The 19033-nt window shown below is 42.3% G+C and overlaps 1 protein-coding gene across 3 annotated transcripts in view; it reads right to left on the reverse strand.

The window, feature by feature from the left end:
- Positions 1-4790: 4790 nt before the first annotated feature.
- Positions 4791-19033, reverse strand: part of ERCC6 (ERCC excision repair 6, chromatin remodeling factor) — a 78158-nt gene continuing 63915 nt past the window's right edge. For all 3 annotated transcript variants that reach the window (XM_081157825.1, XM_081157824.1, XM_081157823.1), the window contains exons 12-21: positions 16680-16775; positions 13885-14100; positions 13049-13159; positions 12153-12272; positions 11342-11436; positions 9906-10051; positions 9125-9820; positions 7571-7775; positions 6906-6981; positions 4791-5860 (exon numbers count right to left, since the gene is read on the reverse strand). In XM_081157825.1, the coding sequence (XP_081013951.1) occupies positions 5444-5860; positions 6906-6981; positions 7571-7775; positions 9125-9820; positions 9906-10051; positions 11342-11436; positions 12153-12272; positions 13049-13159; positions 13885-14100; positions 16680-16775 (2178 nt within the window). In that variant the 3' untranslated portion in view covers positions 4791-5443. The remainder of the gene's footprint in view (positions 5861-6905; positions 6982-7570; positions 7776-9124; positions 9821-9905; positions 10052-11341; positions 11437-12152; positions 12273-13048; positions 13160-13884; positions 14101-16679; positions 16776-19033) is intronic.

Genomic DNA, 19033 nt, shown 5'->3' on the forward strand with positions numbered 1-19033 from the left:
TTTTTAACTCCATAAACTTAGCCCCTGAACCTTGAAGCTGGAGAGGATGAGAAATGCTGGCAGCATGCCCTCCCAGGGAGATACTGTTCCCTTAATTGGAAACTGAGGGAGGGAACCCAATTTTCTTAGCTAAACATACCTGGATTACAGCATCTCTCATGACACTGAGGTGGGGAGAAATAAGTTGTGGCTCAAAAGTCATGGACTCTCATTGTAGGTTTCTTAACTGTTTCTCTGTTTGCAGTGTTCCCTTGGGGCTATTTCTGGAAACATTAAATTTTTGGGTGGTGGTGGTGGTGGTGGTTTGTCATCTTAGAATTTTGTCTAGTTATAGTTGCTTTCTAGATAGCAAGTCCATGGGGCCCCTAACACTGCCATTCTGGAAGTGGAAATCTAAGATGTTTTAATGTTGGAAAACTTAACTGTGCACTTTATGACACTAAGAGAGATATTTGGAGGAGAAAAATTACACAATTAAATAAACAGATGCAGGAAAAGTATTTACTACAACTCAGCACTGGATTCAGGACTGCAAAGGGCATTTCCTTAACCTGACAAAGACCATGTGCTACAAAACAACAGCAACTGTATATTAAACGGTAAAACCTTAGAAGTTTATCTTCAGTGTCAGACATAAGACAAGAATGCCAACCACTGTCATTTACATTCATTATCATATTGGAAACATAGAATGTATATATATTGGAATGGAAGAAATGCAAATGTCGTTATTTGCAGCCAACATAACTGTTACATACAGGACAACTGATAGACTATTAGAATTAATAAAAGTTCAGAAAGATTGCTAGATATGACCACTACGTAAAAATCAACAGTAAAATTAGAAAATGAATTTTTAAATGTCACTACTGTAGCAACAAAAACTGTAGGATGATTAGGAATAAATGTAAAATATCAGTGAAAAATACAATGAAATTGTCTTCACAATAAATATGTATTATAAATAGAGTGATATGCCCTATTCATAGATGAGAAACTCATTATTATAATCATCCCCAAGCAATCAAAAACAACAAAATCCAAATATGACAAGGTGATCTCAAAATTTACATGAAACAAAAGTCCAAGAATTACAGCATTTTGGAAAGATGGTGGGAATCATTCTATATATATTGATAGCCAATTATAAAGCTACAGTGATTAAAATGGAGGGTTATTGGCAGTTAGATAAGTGGAGCAATTTAATAGAACAGAGCCCAACAACATTCCCATAATTACATGGAAATTGAGTATGATGTAGAGGTGGCCTTATGAATGAGGAGGGAAAGGATGAACTATTTTTTTAAAGGTGCCAGGAAAAATAACTATCCTTATGGAGTTCATAAGGGAATATGTCAGAATGTAATCATGAGTTTAGGTTATTAAAGAGGTTGCTAAATAAGTCAACAAAACAAAACATGGAAGGACCAAATTTTACTGTACTTAAAAATTTCTGTATAATAAACATAATAAGCAAAGTAGATACACAGATGTTCCAGTTCCTCACATTTTTATGTACAATTGAAAATTCTCACCCCAAACTAAAAATCTACAAAATACCTAGAAATAAGCTTAATATGAAATGTGCAAGATCTTTATGAAAAAAGTTATTAAAAATTTATCCAAGACTATAAAACATTTTAATCTGCCTATCATGATACTGAGAAAAAATATATTAATTATAAAGAAGTCTATTATCCACAATTTTAGTGGAATTTAATAAATTGAATCTAAAAACTCACCCAGAACCGAGTGTACAAGAAGATAGCAAGGGAGACAGAGGGGAATTGCCCATAGCCAGCAAAACGCATACGGAGTCAAGTAACAGTGAAGAGCAAGGCTGGGAGGACAGACGGCCAGACCCACTGTCCAGAAACAGGCACCTTACCATACAAGAAACTTGGCATTTCAAGTAAGTGAAAGAAAGAACAGACTAGTCAGTAACCGCCTTTTCATTTTTGCTGGGGGTGAGGCGGCTAAAACATAAGTAACCAATAGTAAAATTAGGCAAATGTGACATAAACAGGAAACATACAATAGAGGGTCTACAAATGACAAAAAACAAACAAACAAACAAAACAAACGAACATAAAATGTTTGGTTTTAAAAGTAATCAGGGAGCCTGGCCAAGCGTGGCTCGGCAGTTGAGCGTCGACCTAGGATCCAGGCAATTGGGGTTCGATTCCCAGTCAGGGCACATGCCCGGGTTGCAGGCTAGGCAGCCAATCAATGACTCTCTCATCATTGATGTTTCTGTCTCTCTCTCTCTCTCCCTCTCCTTTCCTCTCTCTGAAATCAATAAAGATATATTAAAAAATAAAAAATAAAATAAAAATAAATAAAAGTAATCAGGGAAATTCAAATTAAAGCAAGATTATTTTCAACCACAAGATTGGTTAAAAAAACAAAAGGAACTACTATCTACTGTTGGCAAGGGTGTTGAGTATGGTCTTCTGAATTGAAGGAAACAGTTTTATGACATCCACTAAAATTAAAAATATACCTGACTTTTAATCCAGCAATTCTATGAAGGTAGAGCTGTAATGACAGGAGTGAAAAGATGTCTTGCACGTTAAAGAAAAAGTTAATTCCCAAATAAGGGTGATATAATCCCATTTATGTCAATCATATAATAAAATAAAACTAGCTGCTGTAATAAAAACAAGCCAAAGGGCAGTGGTTTAAGCAAGTCAGGGATTTATTTCGCTCTTAATAGGTGAAAGGAATTTCTCCAGCCTAGACAGGACTGCTGTCGATACCAGGTCACTGCTTAAGCTCCCACTGGCATCTCAGCCAGCAAGAAAGGGGAATGACAGGAGTGTACACCCAACTCCTTAGTTAAGGGCCTAAGCTGGAAGTTCTACTCACATCTATTGCCTAGTCATGTGGCCACAATTAACTATAAGAGGCTGGAAAACAGCCTTTAGCTGAGCAGCCATGTGTCCAGATACAACTCAGGTACCTTATCCGTAGATGAAGGAGAAAACAGGCCTCAGAGCAGCCACCTCTGCCATGTGTAAACAGCTCGGAAGACTACACACCAAATATAGTACTTATCTTGGGAACAGGAGCAAGAGTGGTGGGGAGGCAGTGTATTGCCCAAAATTTTTAAAATAGTAATTAGTATATTTGTATATTAATTTTTTAAATTCACAATTTAAAATCTTTTATTTGTAGCTTGAAACTGATATAACATGTTAAACACATTAAATTACCTATACTGTTCAAAGCTTTTAAAGTTCCAAAAATTAGATTTTAATCTAAATGAGAAAGTTACTCTATATGTTAATGCTATTATACTTAGAGTATCTTTCTCTCAGTCTCTCACCCCGGAACCATAATGGCAATGTTTGTAGACAGTCACACTGAGACACAGGCAGGGCAGTGACCTCCCAAGGTCCCAGCATACTAGTGGCCGAGCCAACTGTGGTGAAGGCCTCCTTGCTTTTACTGAATCATAACTTGACAGGAGTTCCTACTCGTTGAGGTGGCTACAACTTCTCCAACTCAGTACAGTTTAATTTTAGACAATGTCTGTCACCCAAACACTTCCCACTAATTAACTGCATCAGGACTTCAATCTGAGAATGGGACAGAACTCTCTAACAGGCTAATGATTACAAAGATAAAAATAAAACAGGGCTTCTCAGAAACAAAACAGTCATGTATGTCCTGGAATACCTTCTGAGCCAAGTACTCAGTTTAGGATTTACTGACCTGTTTAAAAACCCCTTCTATGGCTTTTAGATAATGATGGCGAGTGAAAAAAATAACTGAATCTTCCTCCTCTAACATATAATGAATCATTCTACAAACAGAAAGAAAATTGAAGAAGCCAGAATCCCCCCAAATCAGCAGAAAATCCTTGTGGTAATCATGACTCTATGACATCACCTGCCAAAGGGGAGGGACTCTTGGTCCAAGCTATTGACAAAATCTGAGTAGAAAAGTAAAACCAAGTCCTCCAACCTAAGATGCATGCTGCCCAGCACAGGCTCTCCCTCACCCCAAGCCCAAACCCCTCTCTCGGGGTGGCAGGGAGAAGCTTACAGAAGATCTGGACACAGCCGCTCACTTTCAGCAGGAGTAAAAAATTTAAAAAATTGAATGAGAGGAAGGCAAGTATAATACAGAAAAACCAGAGGATAAACAGCAAGCCAGAGAACACAAACCCAAGAAACAAGCACGCTGCACTGTAATAGCTCTAGAACAAAAATTAAGGAATACAATTAATTTAAGAAAAGACTTCAGGACCTGGCCAGTGTGCCTCAGTGGTCCTGGCCCTGGTCGGGGTCCGTGCACGAAGCAACCAATCGATGTTTCTCTCTCCCCCTTTCTCTAAAATAAAAAATAAAATAAAAATAAAAGACTTTAGAGCTGAGATCTTAACAATGAGAAGGAAACAAGAAAAACAAGGCTAAGAAAACAAACAGAGGGTCAAAACACCATCACAGAACTACAGACACATAAATAACAGCCAGAAAGAGAAGCCACTGAGAATCAAACGTCTTAAACAGGAGAGTCATCACGAAGGCAGAGAGAGATGGAAACAGCAGGATAGACAGTAACACACAAGAACAGTGCTGACTATATAGAGCCAACAATGAATGAAATATACAACGTCAAGTTACCTCCCATCACGGAAGCAGAGGGCTGGGAGAGTGGTCCCTACGTGCCAACGGCGGTAGATCTGGTTGAGCTCTGGAGTCACGTTTGTGTGCATGTGTGTGCGTTGGTTGTGTTACTTGTACTTACTTTTGGTTCTGCTTGTTTTTTGTTTTTCTGTTTTTAACACATTTCATTTTCCTAAAACCGAGAGTCACTGTAGGGACTTTGCTTGGTATAAAACTGAGTACACTACAACTTTCTACAAACACGTCTCATTTATTACCAAGCTATTTCACACTTTACTAATAAAAGTACCTGCCAATTCAACAGCACCTTAAAAGAGAGACTGTTTAAAGGCGATTAAAATGATTCAAAAGATAAATCTGATTTTCTGGGTGGCAAATGATTAAACATTTTAAAAAGCACCAAAAGTAATGCTTTTACGAGATACTGATGAATTAATTTATTGAATAGGTCTGGCTGAACTTAAGACATGTTTTAGCCCAACAGAAAGCATTCTTGAGATTTCGGGTCCTCAACGAGCAGTAATGTGCTCCTGGACAGCAGCTTTTGGGAAAAGGAACAAATGAGCCCAAGGGCTGTGAAGCCCCTGGTTTTATAACATAATTCACAGTACCAACAAAATTAGCCCAAGTGTTTGTAGAACTTTTAAGTTCCAAAGAATCTCTTCTTCCTTAAAGTTCTAATTATGAGGTAGCTATCATTCAAAGTAAAATCAAATGCAGCCAACCTCTGTTGACAAACATGAGTACTAATCATAATAACTGGAAAATTCCATTGGAAAAAGTCAATTAAAAGTTTAGAAATTAGTTAATCAGCAGTATTCTGGCTTGAGTTTCCAAATTCCTTCACCACCAGAAGTTCTATGAAAAGTACAGAGGTTTCTCAACAGTTCTCGGAAGACACAAGACTGGGAAACTGACAACTTGGACTCAAACTCGCGCAGAATCTCCTGCGTGCTGGCTTGGCCGTCCACGCGGGCCTGGAAGGCGATGAAGTTCCTCATTTCCACCAGGAGGCCATCATGCTCTGCGCTGGGGGGCGGCGCGGAAGCCCCGCCAAGGTGCACGTTTTCACTTTCCAGCCGTTCGGGCAAAATCAGGTGGTTTCTGGCTCTCATTTTAGCCAACAGTGAGGACGAGGCAAGGGCCCCAGATGAGGACTCATCTTCCACCTGCCCACTAAAATGCTCAGAAACGCTATCTTTTCCACTCTTTTTCACGATGCCATCCTGCAGAAGTAAGAGCACTGTACTGACACATTTAACTTCTAATTTACGGTCCCACTAATTTCCCCTAAGGCTCTGAGAAGACATAAAATAACAGGCACGCCGGGGCCAGGGTGGTCAATCTCATGGGGAAAGAATGAGAAACCACCTAGCACAGAGCAAAGGAGAGTCAAGCATCTAAATCCACCCACTATTACAACATTTCCCCAAAAAACAAAAATCGAAAGGACACTATGCACTTGGTAGTCACTCTGAGTGGTGAGAATGCAGGGAGAGCAGAGGGCTGGGGACAGGCTTCCCAAGCAGCTTCTAGGAAGCGGCCTCCAGGAGAAACGAGTCCTGTGGGCACTTCCTGTTCCTCCCAAAGTTGCCTTGATCTAGGCTGGCACTGGGGTAAGGGGCAAGGCTGAGTTGTGCTTCTTCACTTTTAAATCATTTTATTCTTTACTTTATTGCTCACGTGTTGCCTTAAAAGCCACAAAGGTTCTCTATTCCTAACTGTGTCTGTATTATCTTAAAATAGGAGTCTGGACCTGGGAGTTTTCCAATTTTATCAGTAACATAGCCCTTACCCATGAAAGACCAGAGAGTGCTCAGTGGAGCACAGCACTCGGGAGTGAGTTACAGGACAGGAAGAGATGGTGCAGAGCTCTGGCAGCTGGTGAATTACAAGCATTCTAGGCAGTTTCTAGACCTTTATTCTAAAGGGCAGTGGTCTTTGGAATTGGTGCTGGACCTCTGAACGGGGCAGGCTGCATGGGCAGTGATTCACATGTCACCTATCTCTGTATTAACTGCCTCCTATATTAACTTTCTAAGGGCAAAATAGAGATTCTGCTCCAGATCTTGGGTTAAAGACTTTTTCTTTGAGAAAGTTAGCTGGCCCTTTTCAATTCAAATGAAAGTGCTTTATAAATCATAGCAGACAGCACAAATAGCAGGTGTCATTATGCCAGAGACTTTTTTCACATCAAAACTGGGTTAAATTTTCATGACAATTCAATCAGGTCCATCTCACACACGGAAAGCAGACAGGCTGTCATATTACCTGGCATTTCTCCTTCGGAGATGTTGAAGGATGCTGCACAGAGAAGCTGGAATTCCTTTTCTGACCAAATCTACTCCTAAATAAGGAAAAGAATAATAGTAGATAAAATGTTGTTTTTGTGACTTAAGAGATAAAAGTAACTTCTCAACAACTAAACTCTTCCTGGAAAGATTTTTTTCTGCATGATTCTTTCATAACCATGACACCAATTCCTCTATTCTCTCCTGGGAAGTAACTGCTGTGTCTCGAGTAAGAACCACTCAAGATCCTTGTTCAACACATGATGGAAACTTCCCTCAATCCCAGGTAGGAAAATCCTTCCAAAAGAGTATACTGAACAGCATAGCAACTGCTGATTGTTGAAAATTGGATAAGCATCTTATTAAGGTTTAACCGTGATTCTGCATCTCTTACTATTTTTAACTAAACAGATCAGTTCTCCTTTCCCTGAAAAATGGCTTTGGAAAGCAGAGACGAAAGCAAGGAAGAAGGTAAGATTACAACTGTGTTTCCCCCAAGTCACAAAAGTTGGCTGACCCAATCCCTCCCTGAGAGACTTTCTATTACTGCAGATTATCAGGATAGGTGCCATGGCTGCCCTGACTTCATTCCAAGCCTGGGTGGACTGGCCTTCTCACAAGCACAGCAGGGCAGCAAGTTCTTACTTCATTCCTGCTGGTGCCCCAGAAATCCCCCTGTGGCCGGTCCAGGTGGGAACACCAGACTCTGCCCCCAGACACCGCAGCCGAGAGAGTCGTAGTGCCTTCAGGGCGTCCTGGGCCACTCGGTTGGCCTCTGCCTCCACTAGCACATAATCGGCGCTGGCTCCATCCATGATGGCATCGTGCTTCATGACACTGTGCACACCAACTAGCAAAAACACAGGAAACGTGCTATATCAAGTTGTTACCAATCAGTTTTTCTTCTGTTTAGTCTAGCATGTTGTGGGTTTATTCATTCATAAAAAATGAACATTTTTAGCTGCTATTTACCGAGACCCAGAAACTTACATGCGATGGCTATGTATCTCCATCACACCGTATGAGGTAGAGACTGTTACTACCCGTTTTACAATAACTGAAGCATAACGCTCTGATCGCAACGTCAACATGACCTCTTCCCACCTATCTAGAAAAATCTGAAAACCTTCTATTCATAAATTCTTCACTGAAGGGAAAAGTATAAACCAGAATTATAGAAATTCTAAAATGTAACCACCATGAAAATACTACATATCAGAAGAATTTAATGAATTTTCCACATATCACTGGAAAACTCATAGCCTTAAGTATTTATATCAATAAAAATAAAAAAATAAAAATTAAGCCAAAAAATTCACCGGAACACAACAAAAACAAAAGCACAAGGAGAAAGCAAGGAAGATAAAAGTAAAAATTAATGAGGCAGAGAATAATCATGGGTCTAATTAATAAATAAAAATCTTGGTTTACTGAAAAACAAAATCACAAAATAGACAACCACTAGCTTAACTTGATCAAGAAAAAGAAATGGGGGGAATATACAAAATTAGAAATGACAAGGGGGAAATGATCTAGAAACGGAAGCAAATTCAAAAGAAATATTACAAGAGTATTTTCTATATCTCTATGCAAATACACTTGAAAACTAGACAAAACAGGTAATTTGCTAGAAAATTACCAAAGACAGTGATGTGCAGAAGTCAGGGTGTTTGTCACTGCACAGTGACTGCCAGGCCTCAACAGGCCATACCCCCAGCGATGGCTAAGCGTGGACTGCCCGTCCCCCAGGGTCCTGAGCAATTGTTGAGTCTCTTTCCTAATGGCTCTCCCTTGATGTCAGCCATTCAGCTTTCCTGCTTCCGAAGTGCCTGCCTCTGGACATACCCCTGCCTCTCCCCCCTATGCTGTTACTTTAATCTCCTGTGGTTGAAAAATCAGATAAATACAGCATATAGAGAAATTAATGTTCAGACAGTACAAATCCATTTAAAGCACTGCACCCTTCCCATAAGTGGTTATATCAAGTACTATTGTTTCCAAAGTTTCAAATACTTCTAGGCCTTCAAAAAAGAGAGGTGAATACGTTTTTCAAAACTGTCATTAAATTTCAAATCTTAATTTTAGAAGAAAAAATACTCCCAGTGGAGCCCCCTCTGCACTAGCAGTAGGGCTGCTCCTGCTGAAAAGGCCTACGCGTGTTCTGTTCCCAGCACAATGGTAAATTCAGCAAAAGGTTACCTGACTTCTTGAAAAGCTTTTCTAAAACATAGTCATCACTGCTCTGCTGCTTGTTCCCACTCTCGTTTTCACTGTCCTGCTTCTGGTACTTTCTTTTCTTCACAAGGTGTGGAATTCGAGTTCCTTCAAACTTGGCGTCTCTGTGACACTTCGAGCCCTTAGGCTTTCGCTTTGGCCTCAGAAGCTTTTCCGGGGTCTCTTCTTCTGCCACACTGTGTTTGGTTTTTGATTTGTGCTTATAAAAATTATTTTCCATTTGTTCATTCTCCCAGAGGGGTTCCGTTTGAATCTGGCAGCTTTCTCTTTTATCAGAAAGATCTGGCTTTTCAGCGATGTCTTCCTTGCCAGATGTCCTATACGTTTTACTGACTCTTGGAGAAGTTGAACACGCCCCATCTGCACTTTGCACTGAGTCCTCCAGTCCTCCAGGAGGCTCATCTGTCTCCTCTGCAAGTCTGTCACTGTGAGCACTAGATGTCTGAGGGGCCTCTCGCAGAACGTCACCTTGATTAAAAGGTACTGCACTTACTTCAGCTCCTACAGCTGTAGCTGTCTCTTCAAAGGCTGTGCCATCACTGGCAGGTGCTTTAGAATCAGAGAGCTCTTTGCATATTGGAACGTTATGGTCTGTTCCAAAGGCCAGTTGAAGTTTTCTTTTTAAATGGCATTTGGGTGTCTGAACATCTGAGCCAGTTCCTGTAAAAGGAGAAAACACACTAGTGTTACATTTCATAATTCTGATATAATTTATTCCTTCGAGTTAAATGACTTTCTGTAATACCTGCAAAAATAGCACTTGTTTCAGTGCTCTGGGATGCATCAGGACTGGTCAGAGTAAACAGCTCATAAAGGTCATTGGACTTGAAAAACCGCCGCTGCTTCGGGTCTTTTAGCACTCTGTTTGTCAGAAATTGCTTGAAGATTTGTCTGAAAGATAAAAATTACACTGGTAGGAAACAATATGTAGCTCTACCTCGGAATTCTAATTATAAAACAATGTAGGAGAGATATGATCATTGCAGCTGTATGGATGTCTAAAATCCCCAAAACTTTTAACCTTGGAAATTACAATTCAAGAAGTTCAGAAAACATCAGGCGGTCTCGCATGTTTTACAGAATTTAAGTTAGAAACACTAATTTATTATTATTATTCATACCCAAGGGGTTTCTGTAACTTCCAAGATTCACCGCATTTCAAGAAACACCTTTTCACGCACATCCAAATGATGCACAGCCTGTCTAAGCTGGAAAGAGCCAGCCTCCTGGCTCCTGGACCAGGGCGCCCCTGCCTATGCAGGGCTTCCCATGATGGGGCTCAGCAAACTCTTACCTGGGCTTTGCAAAGATTTCACTGGGAGCTATCTCACCAGCTGCCACCTCCTGAGACCCACTCCATGCTAGAGCCCCATACCAATGTCACTCAAAGCAGCCCTGCCAGCGTAACTGCTTATTCCTCAGGCTAAGGCGTGTATTTCTAAGATCAGGCCTCTCAGGACTCAACTCATCTCCAGCCCTCTCAACCAGGCCCCTTAAGAACATGCACATCCCACGAGTGGCCCAGCACATGGTGGAAAGCAGCAGTCTTCCTATATGAGCTGGCATGTGGCTCAATCAAGTCTTCAGCAGGGGAGAGGGGGAAACTGGCAATATCTCCATCCCACTGTTTGAAGTTAGCCTTGCCCAAATCTCCTCCTCTTTATAGAGAGAAAGAAGGAGAAAAAAAAGAGGCGTCCTGGTCAACCCTTCTCTGTGGGGCATCTGACTCAAGGCCCATAGCACACTCACACCAATGACACCCACACTGATGACGCCCGCGTGCTATTTATAAATACAAATATGTTACCATTTCAACTTTGTCACTTCTTAAAATTTTTCTGAAGATGGCACACTGTATAGTAGGTAGGAACATTTCTCTCAAATAACAATATGAAGTTTAAACATAAGTAGTCCTTGGAGTTTAGTAAGGTAGAAAAATGACCATGTTCAAAGACATTTTAAAAAACTTACAATAAGCCATTTAAAAAAAACTAAAGTAAGGCTTACTTTAGTAAGAAAGAAAAAAAACAAAAATTTTTAAAAATTATATTATCCCTCAGGTTACAGCAACTATTGCTCCAAGATGGAAAGACTTTAAAACAGAGCTTTATAAAAGCCCTGCTTGCCCTCGGCGTGTGCTTCTGCCCGCCACAGTCCAGGAGTGGGCACAGCTGCACTGACCGGTGGTAGATCTTCTCCTCAATGGTGCCCGCAGTCAGGAGCCTGTACACCGTCACCTGCTTCCTCTGGCCTATCCTCCAGGCGCGCTCCCGGGCCTGCAGCACAGAGGTAAGATCAACAGGGGCCTCCCAGTAAAGAGCACTGACTAAGGAAAAGAGAGACAGCTGGTTGCTGCCTTCCACTCCCAAAGTGAGAATTTTGGCTAATGAGGCTAAATACACCTAAGGTCTGTTATGGAAGGTCAACAGGCAAGTGAGAGAGAGACCAATCTCTCTACCTGAAACACAGCACGTGTCTGTAAGGTCACACATCCTCTTTTCCAGCCCTGGTGATGGATGCCATGAGCAAACTGCTGGAACGCTTTCTGCCCATGGGGCTGGAAGGTGTCCTCCTCATGCTGAAGACCAGGCAGCAGCAAGGGGAAGCCAAAGTGCCCGTGAGCACTGAGGACACTGCCAGGTGCTAGCCATTAAAACACAGCGGACCCCGCACAGTCAAATAGCCAGTGTAGCTTCTGACTCCCCCAAAACTTAACTACTGACGGCATACTACTGAAGGAGGCCTTATTGATAATATAACTGTTGGTAAGCACATATTTTATATGTTATATGTATTATATACTGTACTCTTACAACAAAGTAAGCTAGAGAAAAGGAAATGTTAGGAAAAAAATAAAAAAGATAAAATACATACATTTACTGTATTTATTAAAAAAAAAACAACAGATAAATGGACCAACACAGTTCAAACCTGTGTTATTCAAGGGTCAGCTATCTGTCACCAACCCAACCCTTTATAAAAATAAACAGACCTGTGTGTCGGTGCTCGGGTTCCAGTCGGGATCGTAGATAATGACTCTGTTTGCTCCTGTCAGGTTGACACCCAAGCCACCCACCCGAGTGGTTAGAAGAAACACAAATATGGATGTGTCCTAGAGGTGAGACACACAGCACTTAGTATGCACATTTAAGACCAGAATCTCTGCCCTTCCATACTCTACACATAGAAATATCCCTGATATAAGGAATGGGTTATGTCCTAAACACCTTCAGTCAGTCAAGATGCCATCTCACAACTCCTTTTTTCGAAGAAAAAAAAAATATATGTATTTTTAGCCCAGCCAGGCATGGCTCAGTGGTTGACCATCGACCTAGGATCCAGGAGATCAAGGTTCAATTCCCAGTCAGGGCACATACCTGGGTTGCGGGCTCGATCCCTAGTCGGGGGCACGCAGGAGGCAGCTAATCAATGACGACACTCTCATCATTGATGTGTCTCTCTCTCTCTCTCATTGATTTCAGAGAGAGGAAGGGAGAGAGAGACAGAGAGAGACACATCAATGATAAGAGAAAGTCACTGATTGGCTGCCTCCTGCATGCCTGCTATTAGGCTGTGACCGGAATCGAACCATGACCTCCTGGTTCATAGGTTGAGGCTCAACCACTCAACCATGCTGGCTGGGCACAACTATTCTTAATATGAATATTAGTAATATGTAAAAGTTGGGCTTTCAAAAAATATATAAACATATTAATAATTTTAAACACACACCCCAATAATCCAGAAATGCACAGAGTTAAAAGCAAAAAGTCCCCCTCCACCTGCTGCCCAACCCAGATATAAGCACTACTTAGGCAGGTGTGCAAACTTCCTGTCCCTCTGCCTACAGCAGCGTTCTCTGAGGTTCCTGTTGTAGTCACTTGTTACCTCATTGTATCTTGTAATCAGTGGTTGTCTTGAAGCTATGGTAGTGGTACCATCCATTTTGAGATAGGAATACTTCCGGGCTCTAAGGAAAACTTCAAGTATGTCCAACATCTGTTTGGGAGAGGGGATGAAGGATAAAAGTTTAAAAATCAAATACACATCCCCAGTGAGTGCTTCCACACTTGCGTAAACAGTCACACTTTCCCACTAGTCTTAAATTAAAAGGGTTTCTTGCCCAGGCTGATGTGGGTCAGTGGTTAGAGCACTGGCCTGTGCACCAAAGGGCTGCAGGTTCAATTCCCCATCAAGGGCACATAGCTGGGTTGCAGGTTCAATCCCCAGCCCCAGTTGGGGGTATGTGGGAGGCAACCAATCGATGTGTCTCAATCACACTGATGTCTCTCTCCCTCTCTCTCTCCTCTTCCCTCCCTCCCTTCCACTCTGTCTAAATATCAACAGAAAAAATATCCTCCAGGGTAGGATTAACAACAAAAAACTAAAAGGGTTTCTTGCTTTGAGGTAGGGAAATTGCTATTTTTGTTATATAGTATTTTTGGCATTTCTCTCCTGTTAATTCTTATACATTTTATAAATAGCTGAGCATTTATTTGAGTTCAGGCCCAAATTCACCCAGACCCCAGAATCACACAGTAACTAAGCCTTTTTAAAAAGCCAACTTCTGGGTGCCAAATCTAGAGAAAGAGCTAAGCTCCCAGAGAGATTAATAGTAGACTTGCTTTGGGAATCATTATTTTAGATTATATCCCATATTCTGGATTAATAATTATAAGCCATAAAGAATCACCTTGCCTCGTGTACGAGAGTTGTCTACTCACCTGTCTTGACTGAGAAAACAGCAGCACTCGCTGACCCTGCTTATGCCATATCTTCAACAAGGACTCAACAACGATCATTTTCCCAGAACGCTTCCAGTATCCAAACTGATCCTCCTCTGGTTCATTATCTGAAATACCTTTGAGATTCTTGGGGCCTCCAGAAAAGAGATCAGGGTGGTTGCAAATTTTTCTTAGGGCTATCAGTCCAGAGAAAATCTATGGTATAAAAGAATTATGTGCACTCAAGACCATTTCGTGTATACTCATATTCACTCAGGAAGGAAGGGAAGGAGGCTGTTTGGTACATAACAGATTAAGAAGTAATTCTTCACTAGCTTCTTAGTGTCCTCCCTAATCACAGCATATTAGGAGCTGGAAGAAATCCACCTTCATGCATCTTCTTCTCCTGACAGGGCAAGTTCTCTAGAAAAAAATTCTATTGGACCAAATATATCTATAGGGGTAATCTTCAATTACTAGCTATTTATTTTCCCTCACTAGAAAAAAGGTATGCAGTTCACAGCATTAGAAAAACTTGATATATAAAACTGACTCAACTTTTAAATACAAATAAAAAATGTCATGCCTATCTAAATTGGCAGAAATCAGTCATGTGACTTAGCAAATGCATTTAAATATTACACTCCTAAGTGCCTTATCTAAAGTTCTATAATTTAGTATGAGTCAGAGTTTTACATTAGTATTATATCAGAAATATATTTGCATGGAAAATACATAAACAGAAAAGATATGAAGGGTAATTCACTCAGCAGGACACTGACCAGGGTAACTGCCTGCCTTCGAAGCCTGGCAGGAAGCATCAGTCACAACTTTCAGAGGGAGAGTGACTCACATCAAGCTCACCAGCATAAAGCTCAACCATGAAAAGATAAATCATAAATTAAGCCAGGTAATCAAAGAGTATGACAGTTCTGACCAGTAAACAACAGTTAAACAAATACACTATAAAAGATCTGGACATGCCCGGCCGGCATGGCTCAGCAGTTGAGCATGTACCTACGATCCAGGTGACTGAGGTTCCATTCCCCGAACATGCCTGATTCAGGCTCGATCTCCAGCAGGGGTGTGCAGGAGGCAGCCGATCAATGACTCTCCCTTACTGGTGTTTCTCTCTCTCTCTCCCTCTCCCTTCCTCTCTCTGAAATCAATAAAGATATATATATATATATTAAAAAAATATCTGAATAAGTCAGGAACATTGTCAAAATTCGAGTCATCCAAACTCATCTTTCTTCCCCTAGGCCTATGCTGTCCAACACAGCAGTCATAAGCCACATGTGGCCACTAGGTACAGGAAGTGTGGCATCTAAAACTGAGATGAGCCACATATGTAAAATACAGCTGACCCTTGAACAACACAGTTTGAAATGAGAAGGCCTTCTTAGATACAACTTTTTTCAGTAAATACAGTCAGCCCTCCATATCACAGGTTTAGCATCCGTGGATTCAACCAAACACTGATTGAACCAGTATTTTGATCTGAGGCTGGGAATCACACATGGAGAGGGCCAACTGTATGCACTGTTCTACACCATTTTTATTAAGGGATTTGAGCACCTTTGGATTTTGGTATCCGTGGGGGATCCTGGAACCAATCTCCCTCGGATACCAAGGGATGACTACAATTAAGTTTTTGAGGAGTCAAAGTTAAAAGCAGGTTTTTGACTGTGTGGGGTGGGGCTCTAGCACTTCAACCCCTGAGTTGTTTAAGGGTCAACTGTATCCAATTTTGATGACTTAATACAAAAAAAGAGTAAAATATCTCAATAATTACTGATTACATAGTCAAGCATTCTGGGTTTATCAGGTTAAATATGTATATTGAAAGAACTGATTTTGCCATTCTTCTTTATCTTGTTTCATGTGACTACTGGAAAACTTGAGTCACACGTGTGGTTTGCACTGCATCCTGTCCCTAACTGGACAGTGTGGATCTAGACCATCAAAGGCTTCACAACTGGGAAACACATGAAGATAAAGGGAAGTTTAGGACAGAAGAATAAATATGAATAATTTTAAAACCTCCAATAGAAGACAAAATAAGAAATTATGAGAGATGGTCAGAAGGACCGACATGATTTAACCTGGAGGAAAAGCATGCAGATGATACGGAACACAGGTAGCCACGTCCCCTGCATTCGTCTCTTTATCTGCCTCCACAGGCGAGTAGGAAGGCATGTACCTTGGAGCATACCGTGCCACTCAGCTGTACCTCCGATGAGGACAGATAAAGGACTAAGAAAGTGTACATGTCAAATAAATAAAGCACAATTTAAGATCCTGAAACACAAACCCACTGAATGGTTTACATGAAGTTTTAGACTTAAATGCTGATTATAAACCTACTACATACACTTATTGAACAGACATTTACCCACAGATTGCTGAGTCCAGCCAATAACTAAAATGTTATAATAGAAAAAATTATAATGATAATTCCTCCTCCATGAGCGTACTAACCCCAGCAGGGCGAGGCTGATCCCCCCATTCTGCATGGGATCCACAGTCCCCGAAGGACTCACCATTACAGACGTGTCATCTAGAGCTGCTCTTCCACTAGACCACTGGTGTTGGGTTCAAGTACAACAGTACTCCACCCAGACAAAAAGGGAGCATGCTGGCTTTTAATCGTGTGCTCTCTTACTTCTGCAAGGGTTCCAAATGAAGTGAAGGCTGGCACTGAAATGTTTTCAAGAGAGTACAGTCCCCCTGACTGGTACTAGTTTCTGTTCTTTCTCTGCTTTAATTTCTCTAGCTTCCATCATTTAACTGACCTGCATCTCTCCATTGAGAATTCTGTAAACTTCTTTGGAATCAATGAAGTTTTGATAGACTTTCTGTTGCTCATCTGTAAGACGACAAAATAAGACCTAAGGGGGAAAAAACAGAGGAACTATAATTTCAAAATCAACAAAATTTCCTAATCAAAACAGCACAATGTATGCAATTTTTAACAATCTCATGTGTAAAAAAACAAAATGAAGCTACATGTCAGAACTGAACAATGAGTACAGTTCCCTCCTCTCACCAGCCCCCATTTCTGTCATCTATCTACCTCTTGGTCCCCACCCCACTGTCCCCAAAGTCCCTGAAGACTGGCTCCTTGCTCACAGGAAGGTTCAGGACTAGGAGCACAGACCTGTGTCCATCCTAGCCAACAAGTGTCAGACCACTCACCTCCCACACCCTCGCCCACACTCCAAGTCAGCACACCTAGGCTGCGACCTTCACTGTACCTGCACTGCCCCTTCCCTGGAGATCTGTGCAGGTCCCGACGCTCACCAGACTCTCTGGCAGCAGCCCCTACCCCCAGCCCCACTGCAGTAGCTGCTTCATGCCCTCATGTCCTCTGACTCTGCTGCTCCACTCTCTGTCCACCACCGCCACCTCACAGCTTGACTTTATTCCTTGGCTAGTCATATTCCCAAGGAATTTCCCTTCAGCCACCCTCTGCCACCCGCTGCATCTGCCCTGCAAACTTCCAAATGGAGACCACCTGGCCCTCCTGCTCTGCTCCTCTCAGAAAGTGCTGAGCCTGTTCGAGAATGTCACCCTGAGGCCCCGGCCTTCAGGGCGACCCCCTATGCACTCTGCCCAACACCTTCCACAACCCAGAATGGCTGGAACAACACTCCTCACTCTCCCCAAGCCACCCACCACCTACGCTGTCTCAACCTCTCCTTAAAAACAGTAAGAAACAAAACAACAACAAGGACTGAGGCTATCAGGCACAAGTCTCTAGCTTTCACTCCTGAAAATGTATCTCCTCCTCCACCTACTTCAGCTTATTTCCCTTTATTCTCAGAGGAAGAGGTTCCCAATGGGGTCAAGAGCGACCCTTCAGCCTCTCTACCAGATCTGAAAGCCCCCTCATCTTCCTCAGGACTGAGGTACCCTTAGGCTCTCCAAACACTGAGGGGAAAGCCCCTGGCGGTTTCATGGCCAGTCACCAGCTCCGCTTCCTCACTTTCCAGTCCCTCGTGAGCCCAGCACGCTCCGGAGGGCGCCTCCGCTGGTACCACTGAAACGGTCATGGGTGAGGTCACTAATAAGCTCCTAGTTGCCCAGATACACCCATCCCCAGGGCGGACTGATTCCACCTCCCCTGGCCCCCTCTGGCCTTTCTGCATGGCCTCGCGCCTCCTGCACGCTCTCCTCGGTGTTGCTGTCCCTTGGGCTGCCTGTCTCCTGGTTCTATACGGACCCCCTGGGCACGCTCACCCCGTCCTAACTTCAATACCTTCTCTGCTCACAGGTCACCTACACCCCAGCCCAGAACTCTCCTCAGAGTTTAACCCCATTTGCTGCCTACAGGCAAGTAGATATTCCACAAGCACCTCAAATGGAACCTAAATTAAACTCATCAGCAGTCTCCTCTGAGTTTGTCCTTTTAAAGCCTCTGTCCCAGCAGATCCACCCCAGCATCCGAGGGAGAAGGGGAATCAGAGGCCCCTCAGCTTCCTGCTGCTAGCCTCACCTTGCCTCGGTTCAGACCCACATCCCTTCTCCAAAGGACTCTGGGGGACTGGCTAACTCATCCCTTTGCCTCCATTTTCTTTCCTCTTCAATGCTTTCAAAAGCTACCTAAGTAATCTTTCTAAAATATGAACCTGAGTCCCTGGCCAGCGTAGCTCAGCTGTTGAGCACTGATCTAGGATCCAGGAGATGGAGGTTCGATTCCCAGTCAGGGCACATGCAGGGTTGTGGGCTGGGTCCCCGATAGGGGGAATGCAGGGGGAGGCCTGTCAATGACTCGCATCATTGATGTTTCTCTCTCTCTCTCTCCTTCTCCCTCTCTCTGAAATCAATAAATACATATTTTTAAAATAAATGAATAAATAAAATATGAACCTGAGTATTTATAATTCTTAATTTTTTAAACTCACATTTCAGTCCTTTAAAAATGGCAACAGAAGAGCCTCCCCTCTCAATCACCAAGTTAATTCAACAAGTTAGTCACCAGGTAACTAGTGTCCACAGCCACACTGTTTTAGGTGTCATGCGGAACCTAAAGATGGGTAAGACAAACCCCCACCTCGAGGAGTCCAGTCTAGGAGAGGCTCTAGTGGAAAGCCTGGGAGGTCTTCTGTGTGTGTGTCTGTGGAGGTGGGAAAACCTTCAGGAAGAG

This window comes from Miniopterus schreibersii (assembly GCF_964146895.1).
Source record: "Miniopterus schreibersii genome assembly, chromosome: 14".
Taxonomy (NCBI): Eukaryota; Metazoa; Chordata; class Mammalia; order Chiroptera; family Miniopteridae; genus Miniopterus; species Miniopterus schreibersii.